General features: G+C 39.6%; 1 protein-coding gene across 5 annotated transcripts in view; it reads right to left on the minus strand.

Annotated features, from left to right (window-relative positions):
- The window catches only part of strbp (spermatid perinuclear RNA binding protein), a 287597-nt gene that overhangs the window by 74903 nt on the left and 198896 nt on the right, over positions 1 to 13798 (minus strand). For all 5 annotated transcript variants that reach the window (XM_063073349.1, XM_063073347.1, XM_063073345.1 and 2 more), the window contains one exon: positions 3501 to 3709. In XM_063073349.1, coding sequence (XP_062929419.1) covers positions 3501 to 3709 — 209 coding nt within the window. The remainder of the gene's footprint in view (positions 1 to 3500; positions 3710 to 13798) is intronic.

Here is a 13798-nt window from a genome sequence, read left to right on the forward strand (position 1 = left end):
AGCTCCTTCTTGCTAGTCTTATAATCTTCTAGATCTCTATCACTACCTAGTTTTTTGAACCTTTCATAAGCTCCTCTCTTCTTCTTGAGTAGATTTACAACAGCCTCTGTACACCATGGTTCCTGTACCCTACCATCCTCTCCGTCTCATTGGAATGTACCTATGCAGAACTCCATGCAAATATCCCCCGAACATTTGCCACATTTCTTCCGTACATTTCCCTGAGAACATCTGTTCCCAATTTATGCTTCCAAGTTCCTGCTTGATAGTCTCATATTTCCTCTTACTCCAATTAAACGCTTTCCTAACTTGAATGTTCCTATCCCTCTCCAATGCTATCGCAAAGGAGATAGAATTGTAATCACTATCTCCAAAATGATCTCCCACTGAGAGATCTGACATCTGACCAGGTTCATTTCTCAATACCAGATCAAGTACAGCCTCTCCTCTTGTAGGCTTATTTACATATTGTGTCAAGAAACCTTCTTGAACACACCTAACAAACTCCACCCCATCTAAACCCCTCGCTCTAGGGACATGCCAATCAATATTTGGGAAAATTATAATCTCCTACGACAACCCTGTTATTATTACACCTTTCCAGAATCTGTCCTCCTATCTGTTCCTCGATGTCCCTGTTACTATTGGGTGGTCTATAAAAAACACCCAGTAGAGGTATTGACCCCTTCCTGTTCCTAACTTCCACCCACAGAGACTCTGTAGACAATCCCTTCATGTCTTCCTCCTTTTCTGCAGCCGTGACACTATCTCTGATCAACAGTGCCATGCCCCCACATCTTTTGCCTCCCTCCTTGTCCTTTCTGAAACACCCTAAAGCCTGGCACTCGAAATAACCATTCCTGCCCCTGAGCCATCCAAGTCTCAGTAATGGCCACAACATCATAGTTCCAAGTATTGACGTTGTGAAATATGTTAAAACATAATTACTTTTAATAATTTTCAGACTGTGAAGGTCAGGGCATGGATTTATATTGTGATGTTATGTTGGAAGCAGACAGCTCACCTGGCACAAAGCAATTTACCAGAAAGTTGTTAACAAAATACGCCACTTGAAACAAGTTAGTTAGGATCAGGACAGCAATTAAAAAACATAAGAACTAAAGGAAGGGATGGTAACACTAAGATCCAAGGCACTGAAGGACACAATATTTATATAGAATTCTAGATAATAAGTAAGAAGTAACTCAATCTGCACAGAAGCAAACAAAGGGTGATTAAGAAGAGTTCAATCTAAATACAAAAAAACAGAGCACATGATGAATAAAGGTAAGTGTAGTTCTCAAGCATAAGGAAGGTAGCTCAGGAAATTTGTAGATAGCATGCAAGATCAAAGGAAGACATATAAAAGAGAGAGAAAACATGACCAGAAGAGAAAGAACCTGAACAGGACACAATATTTAGAATTGTTTCTTTGTATTAGATTGAACTAATTAATAAACCTATTGTTAGCTAATGCACCTGTATCCAGTACTTCTGTGAAAAATGAGTCTCATTCTTTAAATGAAATCTCAAAAGCAAAAGGATATTGACAAATTTTGAAATGGATTGATTTTTGATTAATTATTTGTTAATATAAAAAAAGGCTAACAGAAAGCTTATTGGCTCAAACCTATTCCTAGAGGCATTAAAGCAGACTTTGTCTTTAGGATTCACGCTTCATGGGTTTATTTCAAGAAAGTTAATGACATGGGAAGAGGCTGCTTATTCAACTTAATTTTTTAATTATTAAAGTATTATAAAATTCTAGGGATAAACTTTGAAAGGAACCTGGGTCTCTCTGTATTTGCTAAGAATTGCAAAAATCTTTTTAAAGGCTTTAAAGGTTACTTATTTAAAATATTCAAGTAGTGCATTGAATATTTTATTCAATTGAATTGAATAGAATATTTAGTTTGGAGAAATTCAGAACTATTTTGATATTTAACTTTTTAAAAAATAAATCTGACATTTATAAACTATGTGAATTACACTAGGTTTGCAAAATGAGGATTTGTAAACAATGGCACTCTTACAGCTATGGCCCAATGGGGAGTTTGGTAAAAGGCCAGCATTGCCCCATTGACAATATAGAAACATTTTGAATATCTAATCATCAAACTGTTCTTCTTTTATACCAGGGTTTATGGAAATGTGCAGCTCATCAGTATTTGCAGCCACAAATAAAACTTAAGAGAGCAAACAGAATATACAGGATATCTTGAACAATTTTCAAAAGAAACAAGAGAACACCACAAATCCTTTTAATCCTATTAGAATAAATTACAATAATTATATAGGCAAGGTTTACTGCACTGTTTATTGTAAAATGTAAATTGTGACAGTGCAATCTATCATAATCTACAGTATAGTTCAGTGGGTTTTATCAAGAGCTGTTCTATCTTCATTCTTCAGAATTAAGTTTCTTCAACATTCTTCATTTTTTCCATAACATAAAGAAAGAAAATAACCTAGAAAAAATAATCCTTCAAGGAATTTGCATCTTGAGTATATAACTACCAAAATCTTTGCCTATAGGACTAACAAACCCTGTTTAATAGCAAGAACTTGTGAAATAAACCAACAACAGTTGGCTTATTGTACTCTAAAATAAAAGCATGCGTGAGTTCTTAGCCATGACTTGCATCAACTTCAAAACTAGCTCACTAGTCAAGAAAATAAATAAGCACGATGATCATTAACACACAAAATGCTGGAGGAACAGAAGGCCAGGCAGCATCTACGGAGAATAATAAACAGTTCATGTTTTGGGCCGATACACTTTATCTGGACTGGGAAGGGGGAAAAAACCGAATAAGAAGGTGGGGGAGGGGAAGGAGTTAAGTGAAGCCAGTCTGTGTTATTAAAAATGGTTATTTGAGGCAGTACTTCTCTAGCAGCTTCTTTTTAGCTGGTTTACAACAAAGAGAAACTGCAGTCTAAGCGTGGAATGAGAGTGAAAACAGACCATTTATATAGCATAAATCAGTTCGTGCTGGCGGCACAATAGCATAGAATTAACACATCACTTCGCAGCACCAGCGGTTCAATTCTACAGACTCCCCCCACGCCCCACTGTCTATAAGCAGACTTCATCTCATGACTGTGCTTGTTTCACTAGGTGCTCCGGTTCCCTCACACATTCCAAAGATGTACACGATAGGGTGAGTGAATTGTGGAAATGCTACATTACTGCCAGAGGTGTGGTGACACTTGTGGGCTGTCCTGAGCATATCACAAAAGAAATTACTCAAATAATTCATTTTACTATATGCTTTGCTGTACTGTACATGTGACAAATAAAGCTAATTGACCATATGCTTCATTTTGTGTGTTGATTTTGTGAAAATCTAGATACACATTCACAAACAAGTCCATTCAATTCTATTTTGGATGCACCCTTGAGACTATATGTTCTAAACAGATGTGCTAACCATAATTAACTTTCCCCAAAAGTGGCTTTAAAAACAGAAAACATCATGACATGTTAACATGGCTCTTACCTTAACTGCAACATTAAGTTTGGCAGTTTTTTTAGATGGTCCTGAAGCCTCATAGGTTTTGCCATCAACGTCTACTGACATAGTGAAAACAGGTGCATGCACTGGACCAGACTGTGAGAGAAGCTTGTACTGCAGGCCAGGTTTAATCTGATTCAATCTCATCAGAGCATTCATAGGTTGGTTAACATCTATTGCTTTGCTTTCCATTACTAGAAGAATCAGTATAAAAATAAAAATTCAAAACTCTTTCAAATTTTCTTTTTTTTAAAAAAAGCTTCACTCAGAAAGAATTACATTTCTTTTTACACATAAATTCAATAAGTGTTTAATTTAAAATAGACAAAACTGTTAACATTTAACCATTGTGTTCTGCGTAGAATTTACAGCTTCAGGAACCTCGCAGATATTTCTGCACATCCATTTAATATTCCCATGTCAAACACTTAACTGAGAAATTTCAGTCAGATTAAAGTCGATGCCCATAGCACACTCCAGGCATTAAAAACAATTTTAAAGTGGTCTCTATATAAGGAAATTTCCACCAATGTTGTTTGCAAGACACTGTTCTTTTTAATGTCAAATAAATCTAACTTTCATTGAAATGATCTCACTGAAGCATTCTAATTAAATCCCTAAATTCGATAAACTTTGCTCTGGTGGTATACATCATCTACTGTATCCTTCACACTTCACATTGTGTCTGTACTTTGAAGTATTGTACATGGCACATGGTACATAAAGTTTTCTTTGGATAGGCAATCAGGCAGGCAAAGTCAGAAGCTAAAAGTAAAGCTTGTGGTGTAAATCAAACATTTCCATCATACTGATCTTGAATTGGACAGTATTTACATTGATCCATGATTTCACGTCAGATAAACATGTGGTGGTGAGGAATAAAGATGACAATTGAAAACATCTCTACACTCTGCTACTTGTTCCACTATTACTGTTGTACTTCTGAGTACATCTCCTGAGATTCCTGTACAACCATCTCGAAATCTCTTCCATCAAGTTATTGCTACCCCATAAATTCTACTAAATTTACTGTATATCTTGATAAATATCCATTTTCCCCAGCATCTTCGGATGTTGCCAAATGGCCCTGATGTTTATCTGACTTGAAACATCCTACTCATAGTGCAAACTCTACACCTACCTTCTGACTTTACCTGATTGACATCTCCTGATTGCCTATCTAAAGAAAACTTTATAATGCATAATGAATAGGAAGCTGAACTTAAAACTACAGAACAAATAACAGCAACCTACTTTTATCTGTCTGTACCTCACCCAATAAGTCCACAGCTATTCCCAAAAACTTGAACATCCAGATTCAAAGATGGTATTCCAGGCCCCAGTGCTCTATTGTGTTCTCCTTCTACCTTAATCTTCATAATTTTCTATCAATTCCATGCTCAATCCCTACCTCTGTCAGCTCAATTATCCTTGCGCAATGATCAATGCTATCTGATCCAATTCTAGATCCCAATTTACAATGCCAATAAAAAGTATTCACCCCCCCGCCCTCAGAAGCTTTCATGTTTCATTGTTTTACAACATTAAATCACAGTGGATTTAATTTGGCTTTTCTGACATTGATCAACAGAAAAAGTCTCTTTCAGTTCAAAGTGAAAACAGATCTCTACAAAGTGACCTAAATTAATAACAGATATAAAATGAAAAATAATCGATTGCATATGTTTTCACACCCCTTCATATGACATACCAAATCATCACTGGTACAGCCAATTGGTTTTAGAAGTCGGATAATTAGTTAGAAGGAGACCTGTATGCAGTCAAGGTGGTTCAATTGATTGTGGTAAAAATACACCTGTATCTGGAAGGTCCAACTGCTGGTGAGTCAGTATTCTGGTAAAAACCACACAATGAAGACAAAAGAACACTCCAAGCAACTCTGTGAAAAGGTTATTGAAAAGCACAAGTCAGGAGATGGATAATTACTGTTGCCTGGCTGCTTCACCAGTTGCAGCTTTATGGGAGAGTAGCAAACAGAAAGCCACTGTTGAAAAATAGTTCACATGAAATCTCGGCTAGAGTTTGCCAGAAGGCAAGTGGGAGACTTCGAAGTCAGCTGGAAGAAAGTTCTATGATCTCATGAAATCAAAATTGAGCTTTATAGCCATCAGACTAAACACTATTGAGCAACTTTGATGTGTGTTGCTTGAATTTCCAGCATCTGCAGATTTCCTCCTGTTTGCGAGACTAAACACTATGTTTGGCGTAAACCAAACACCACACATCATCAAAAACACACCATGCTTACCGTGAAGCATGGTGGTGGCTGCATCATACCGTGGGGATGCTTCACTGCAGCCAGCCCTGGAAGGTTTATGAAGGTAAAGGGTAAAATGAATGGCACAAAATCCGGGGAAATCAGGAAGGAAAACCTGATGCAGTCTGCAAAAGAACAGCGACTTGGGAGAAGATTTGTTTTAAAGCAAGACAATGACCCTCAGCATAAAGCCAAAACTACACAGGAATAGCTGAAAAGCAACAAAGTTCATGTCCTGGAGTGGCCAGGTCAGAGTCCAAACCTCAATCCAATTGAGAATTTGTGGCTGGACTTGAAATGGCCTGTTCACTCATAATCTCCACACAATCTGACAGAGCTTGAGCAGTTCTGTAAGGAAGAATGGGGAAAAATTGCAGTGTCTAGATGTGCAAAGCTGATAGAGACCGATCCGCACAGGTCATAAAACTGCCAAAGGTGCATCTACCAAATGCCAACTTGAAGGAGGTGATTTTGTGTTTTATATTTGTACTTAATTTACATAACTTTATAGAGATCTGTTTTCAAAAGTCTTTTTCTGTTGATCAGTGTCAAAAAAGGCAAATTAAATCCACCGTGATTCTGTATCTTCCCTCCTCTCTCTCTCGTCTCTTATATATAAATAAAATATAATTTTGTTCCAAACTGGAACCTCCTTTCATTGTATTAAAAGGATGAACATTTTGGAATGTGATGAATGTAGATGGGACACAAAATAAAAAGTAAAGATTTAAAATGCTAACAGCAATGCTTTATGATGAAAAATTCACAAATGTGTGAATGTGCTTAAGCGTTCACCTTAAATTGTCTCCATTACACCAGTTACAGTGACAATTCAACAATACCAATATTTCACAATGACTCAAAAATAAAATCGATAGTTTTCACACAATATGCAAATTAAAATCAATTTAAACCAAGAAGGCTGGCTATATTCCTTACGTCTTTGATGGTGTCACCTCAATGCCAGAGCCATTAATAACCTCCCTTTTGTGATTTTCCACATTTGCCTTTAATATCTATTCTTCATTATTCAGATGTTTTAATGTTCCCCAGATTTTTATAACAATTTTTTAAAAAGTACAAAATTCATGACACCTTGCTACTGTATTCACATATTCCCATAATACATTTACACATTCAACATTTCCAGTTATGCCCACTTCACTGTCCTATTCTAAGAATAGAGCTAAGGTGGTTTATGAAGGGTACTGGTGAGACCACAGCTGGATACGGTGCTCAGTATTAGTCTCCTTATTTTAGGAAGGATGTATTGCATTATATGTTTTCATTTATTTATTTTCATCATGAATTTATGCTTCATCTTTTCTATGGACCCAATATGCTGCAAATTAATTCCTTCACTTTTTTTGCAATTGATGTCTTTGTGTATAAAAATGTGTTCCTTTTGTGATTTTGTTGTAATTTTCACCCACAATTATGCTTTGAATACTCTAAGGATCTGTAAAATTAGAAACTCTCTGTCCATTCTCATAATAGAGAATTTTAGCAATTGCCTTATTTTCCCATAGCTATCTAAACTTTTTTACTGGCCACAGTTAAACAGTTCCCTACATTCAATTTAGCATCTACATCGATAACAGTATTATAAACATACACAATTAATAATGGGAGAATGCCTCGCCTCCTCAATTCTGTTCATCATTTAAGGAGATTATGGCTAATCTGACTATAACCCTATAACCTCACCTCCACATTCAGACCTTTCAGAGTCTTGCTACACAAATACTTATGTACCTATTCCTTAAAAATATTCAGATTCTGCTTTCATGACCATTTGAGGAAGAGAGTTCCACAGATGCATAAATTTCAGAAAAAAAAAGTTTGAGTAATACCTTATTTTTTAAAATAATTTTCCAGGTCTAGATTCTGCCACAAAAGGTCAGTTAGATTTCAAGTTCTCATGGTGTCATGTTTCAATAAAATCCTCTGACTCCTCCAAACCCTAGTCTAAATTATCCAACCTTTCCTGATTAAAAGAAAACCCTGCACAATGAACAACATCCTTCCTTAAACAAGGAGTAAACATTGTGCTTAGAACTCAAGATGTGGTCTCAGAAGTACCCTATATTACTTCCCTTCGAATTCAATCTCCTTAGTAATAGCTTTCATGATTTGCGTGCAGTACGAGCCCAAGTTCCTAAATGTCTCAAATCTTGTTCCTCAGGTTTCCCAGATTTATGCGTTCCCAACATTCTCTCAAAGCCAATACCTGACTCTTCCTTTTTCCTTAATTATTGCTTTCTCACTACCATAGTTGTCAGGATTTCTCAACCAGCCTCATTTGCCTGGCTGAATTCTTTCTTACTTTAAGAAAACAAATTCTTAAATTCCACTTGCTTCTCCCCTCCTCTACCAAATCAACAGTGCATGTCCATGTTATTGTAGGACAAATTAACAGTTCTCACTTATACACCCCAATTTCGTTACCTCCACCACCAACTCCAGCAGGGTGAGTATCAGTGCATTAGGATGTAGAATCAAAAAGGATAGCAAATACAGGTACTCAAAGTGTTTTATCTCAATGTACGGAGTATAAGAAACAAGGTGGATGATCTGGTGGCACTTTTACGGATTGACTAAGGTTACACATTTTATTGGAGGGATAGGAAGGTAGGCAGAGGAGGTGGTGTAGCTCTGCTAGTAAAGAATGGCATCAAATCATTAGAAAGATGTGACATGAGACTGGAAAATGTTGAATGCTTGTGGGTTGAGTTAAGAAACTGCAAAGGTAAAAGGACCCAGATGGCAGTTATATACATGTAATGACCTGGTTCACATTTTTACTGCTATGCTGTTGGTATTTCATTTTAGCAGTTCTGTAAGAGCAGTGTGTTCTGCTTTCAGTCTGGTTGGGTTACCATTGAAGATAAGGGCACTTAGAAATGTGTGTCATCCAATTAGGTTAGTGGAACTGGGAGAAGGTTCCAGAGAAGTCCATCACTTTGGGAAGTCTGATCACCTGGCTGTACTTCTGCTCCCTGAGTATAGGCAGAGACTGAAGACTTCAGCACTAGTAGTGAGGACCAAGAAGCTATGGACAAGAGAAGCACAGGAGCGCTTACAGGACTGCTTTGAATCGGTGGACTGGACTGTATTCAGAGATTCATCTTTGAATCTGGATGAGTATGCTGCAGTTGTTACCACAGGTTTCATTAAAACCTGTGTGGATAAGTGTGTGCCTACAAAGACTTACTGTATATTCCCAAACCAAAAGTCGTGGATGAAACAGGAGGCATGTCATCTGCTGAAAGCTAAATCTGTGGCATTTAAGTCTGGTGAGCCAGGTCTGTACCGGAAAACCAGGTATGACTTGTGGAGGGCTATTTCAAGGGCAAAGAGACAATTTCGAATGAGGTTGGAGGTGACATCGCATGTACAACAACTCTGGCAGGGTGTTCAAGACATTACTTCCTACAAAGCGAAACCCAATAGCATGAATGGCAGTGATGCTTCATTACCAGATAAACTCAATGCCTTCCATGCCCACTTCAAAAGGGAGAATATAATTACAGCTGTGAAGATTCCTGCTGCACCTGGTGACCCTGTGATCTCTGTCTCAGAGGCTGATGTGAGGCTGTTTTTAAAGAGGGTGAACCCTCGGAAGAGGGAAGGTCCTGATGGAGTACCTGGTAAGGCTCCGAAAACTTGTGCCAACCAACTGGCGAGAGTATTCAAGGACATTTTCAACCTCTCACTGCTAGGGGCAGAAGTTCCCACTTGCTTCAAAAAGGTAACAATTATACCAGTGCCTAAGAATAATGTGGGCTGCCTTAATGACTATCACCTGGTAGCACTCAGATCTACAATGATGAAATACATTGAGAAGTTGATCATGACTAGACCAAATTCCTGCCTCAGCAAGGACCTAGACCCATTGCAATTTGCCTATCGCCACAAGATGTCAATGGCAGATGTAATCTATCTCAATGGCTCTTCACTCGGCCTTAAACCACCTGGACAATACAAACACCTATATCAGAACGCTGTTCATCGACTATAGCTCACCATTTAACACCATCATTCCTACAATCCTGATTGACAAGTTACCGAACCTGGGTCTCTGTACCACCCTCTGCAATTGAATCCTTGACTTCCTAACCGGAAGACCACCATCTATGCGAATTGGTGCTAATATCTCCTCCTCGCTGATGATTAACACTGGTACACCTTAGGGGTGTGTGCTTAGCCCACTGCTCTACTCTCTCTACACCCACGACTGTGTGGCCAGGCATAGCTCAAACACCATCTATAAATTTGCTGACAATACAACCATTGTTAGTAGAATTTCACATGGAGACGAGAGTGTGTACAGGAGCAAGATATGCCAACTAGTGGAGTGGTGTCACAGCAACAACATTGCACTCAACGTCAGTAAGACGAAAGAGCTGATTGTGAACTTCAGGAAGGGTAAAATGAAGGGACACATACCAATCTTCATAGAGGGATCAGAAGTGGAGAGAGTGAGCAGTGTCAAGATCTCTGAGGACCTAACCTGGTCCCAATACATTGATGCAGTTATAAAGATGGCAAGACAGTGACTATACTTCATTATGAGTTTGAAGAGATCTGTTACGTCAACAAATACTTCTATAGATGTACCGTGGAGAGCATTCTGACAGGCTCCATCACTGTCTGGTATGGGGGGGGCGGGTGGATGTGCTACTGCACAGGACTAAGAAGCTGCAGAGCTACAGGGGGTTGAAAATTTAGTTGGTTCCATGTTGGGCGCTAACCTACAAAGTAAGGGGCACAAAGGTTGGTCTTGGTCTTTGCTCGGCGAGAGATGAAGAAAGAAGAAGCCAGAGAGAACCGGTCATAGGATTTGATCTGGTGGGAAACACAATTCGATGGAGCCAAAGCGTGGGAATCTGCTGAGAATCGGTGAATATGGTTTTTGGAAGATTTGAGCTCCAACCTGTGCACACTTGACTGTTTAATTATAACGGGCCCTTTTTGTTTTCTTTCTTTCTTTTTTTTAACTAACTCTTTTGTTACATTAACGTTCATAACCATACTTCTTTATAATTGTATGCAGTGTGTGATCTGTTATTTTCTGCCGACAAGCTGTAACAGGGCATTCACACAAACCAGGGCTGGGGTGGGTGAGACATCCCAATTCTACAGATTTGGCGGGACTGAAGTTGTATGTACCCTAGACGTACAAAGCTGGAGAAAGTTGGGTTTTCTCAGCACTGAGTCCAGTGGATGTTAGCGACTGGCTAACGAGCCATTTCTAGAGACGCCCAGGAAAGGATATTTCATACAGGCCTCCAAACAGTAGCTGGGATGTGAACTACAGATTATAATACAACAGGAAATAGAAAAGGTGCGTCAAAAAAGCACCGTTATGGTAGTCATGGGAGATTTTAACATTCAGGTAGATTGGGTTGGTTATGGATCTTAAGAGAGTGAATTTGTTGAATGCCTACAAGATGTTTTTTTCCCTGGTTCTGATGGGATGCATCTTAGAGTGCTGAAGGAATTGGCGGAGGTTATAGTAGACGTGTTGGTAATTATTTATCAAAACTCTCTAGACTCTGGGCAGGTCCCGGCAGATTGGAAGACAGCAAATGTCATGCCACTTTTTAAAAAAGGATGTAGGCAAAAGAAGGGCAACTATAGGTCAGTTAGCTTAACATCTGCAGTTGGGAAAATGCTTGAAGCTGTCATTAAGAAAGAAATAGTGAAGCATTTAGAAAGGAGTGGTTTCATTAGACAGACGCAGCATGGATTCAAAAAGGGCAGGTCCTGTTTGACAAACTTACTGGAGTTCTTTGAGGACATGAGTGCAGTGGATAGAGGGGAACAGGTGGATGTCGTATACTTGAATTTCCAGAAGGCATTCGATAAGGTGCCGCACAAGAGACTTATAAATAAGATACGGATGCATGGAGTTGGAGGAAGTGTATTGGCATGGATAGAGGATTGGTTAACCATTAGAAAGCACAGAGTTGGTATAAATGGGTGTTTCTCCAGTTGGCAGTCAGTGGTGAGTGGGGTGCCGCAGGGGTCGGTGTTGGGCCCACAGCTGTTTACCATTTACATTGATGATTTGGAAGAGGGGACTGAGTGTAGTGTAGCAAAATTTGCTGATGACACTAAACTGAGTGGAAAAGCAAATTGTACAGAGGATGTGAAGAGTCTGCAGAGGGATATAGATAGGTTAAGTGAGAGGGCCAAGATCTGGCAGACAGAATACAACACTGGTAAATGCAAGATCATCCACTTTGGAAGGAATAAAAGAAGAGCAGATTATTATTTAAATGGTGAAAGATTGCAGCATGCTGTTGTGCAGAGGGACTTGGGAGTGCTTGTTCATGAATCGCAAAAAGTTGGTTTGCAGGTACAACAGGTTATTAAGAAGGCAAACGAAATGTTGGCCTTCATTGCTAGAGGAATTGAATTCAAGAGCAGGGAGGTCATGCCGCAACTATATAGGGTACTGGTGAGGCCGCACCTGGAGTACTGTGTGCAGTTCTGATCTCCATACTTGAGGAAGGATATACTGGCTTTGGAGGCAGTGCAGAGGAGGTTCACCAGGTTGATTCCGGGGATGAAGGGGTTAACCTATGAGGAGAGATTGAGTCGTCTGGGACTATGCTCTCTGGAGTTCAGAAGAATGAGAGGGGATCTTATAGAAGCATACAAAATTTTGAAAGGGATAGATAAGATAGAAGTAGGAAAGTTGTTTCCATTGGCAGGTGAGACTAGAACTAGGGGACATTGCCTCAAGATTCAGGGGAGAAGATTTAGGATGGAGATGAGGAGAAACTGTTTTTCCCAGAGAGTGGTGAATCTGTGTAATTCTCTGCCCAGGGAAGCAGTTGAGGCTTCTTCACTTCACATTTAAGAAACAGTTAGATAGGTTTTTACATAGTAAAGGTTATGGGGAAAAGGCAGGTAGATGGAGCTGAGTTTACGGACAGATCAGCCATAATCTTATTGAATGGCGGGGCAGGCTCGATGGGCCGGATGGTCTACTCCTGTTCCTATTTCTTATGTTTTTATGTTATGTTTTCGAGGAGTTTGTCATTGAGCCTGCTAGGACAGGGATCCCCAACCTTTTTTGCACCGCGGACCGGTTTAATATTGACAATATTCTTGTGGACCGGCCGACCGGGGGGGAGGGGGGGGGGTGTTCAAGTAGGGTTACATTCACCTCAACATGTCTTTTACAGTTAGGGTTGCCAACTTTCTCACTCCCAAATAAGGGACAAAAGTAGCAGTCAAATCCCAGGACACTTACGTTTAGCCCAGGAAAGACTACCATGACCATGAAGCCTTGCGCGGGCACCTGTATGCACATGTGTGACGTGCGCATATGTGACACGCACGTACGTGCTGATTTTTTTCCACAAATCGGTTTTGGCCTAATCTTCCCAGCTATACTGTACATACATTATTTCTACTTTATATAGGCTGTGTATTTAACATATTATTCCTGCTTTTACTATATGTTAGTGTTATTTTCGGTTTTGTGTGTTGTTTGGTATGATTTGGTAGGTTACTTTTTGGGTCTGGGAACGCTCAAAAATTTTTCCCATATAAATTAATGGCAATTGCTTCTTCGCTTTACGCCATTTAAGCACAAAAGGTTTCATCCTTTAACATCTGCTGGACGATGCTGAGGATGTTCTATGAGTCTGTGGTGGCCAGAGCGATCATGTTTGCTGTTGTGTGCTGGGGCAGCAGGCTGAGGGTAGCAGACACCAACAGAATCAACAACTCATTCGTAAGGCCAGTGATGTTGTGGGGATGGAACTGGACTCTCTCACGGTGGTGTCTGAAAAGAGGATGCTGTCTAAGTTGCATGCCATCTTGGACAATGTCTCCCATCCACTACATGATGTACTGAGTGGGCACAGGAGTACATTCAGCCAGAGACTCATTCCACCGAGATGCAGCACTGAGCGTCACAGGAAGTCATTCCTGCCTGTGGCCATCAAACTTTACAACTCCTCCCTAAAAGGGTCAGACATCCTGA

Source organism: Mobula hypostoma, chromosome 21 (assembly GCF_963921235.1).
Source record: "Mobula hypostoma chromosome 21, sMobHyp1.1, whole genome shotgun sequence".
Classification (NCBI taxonomy): domain Eukaryota; kingdom Metazoa; phylum Chordata; class Chondrichthyes; order Myliobatiformes; family Myliobatidae; genus Mobula; species Mobula hypostoma.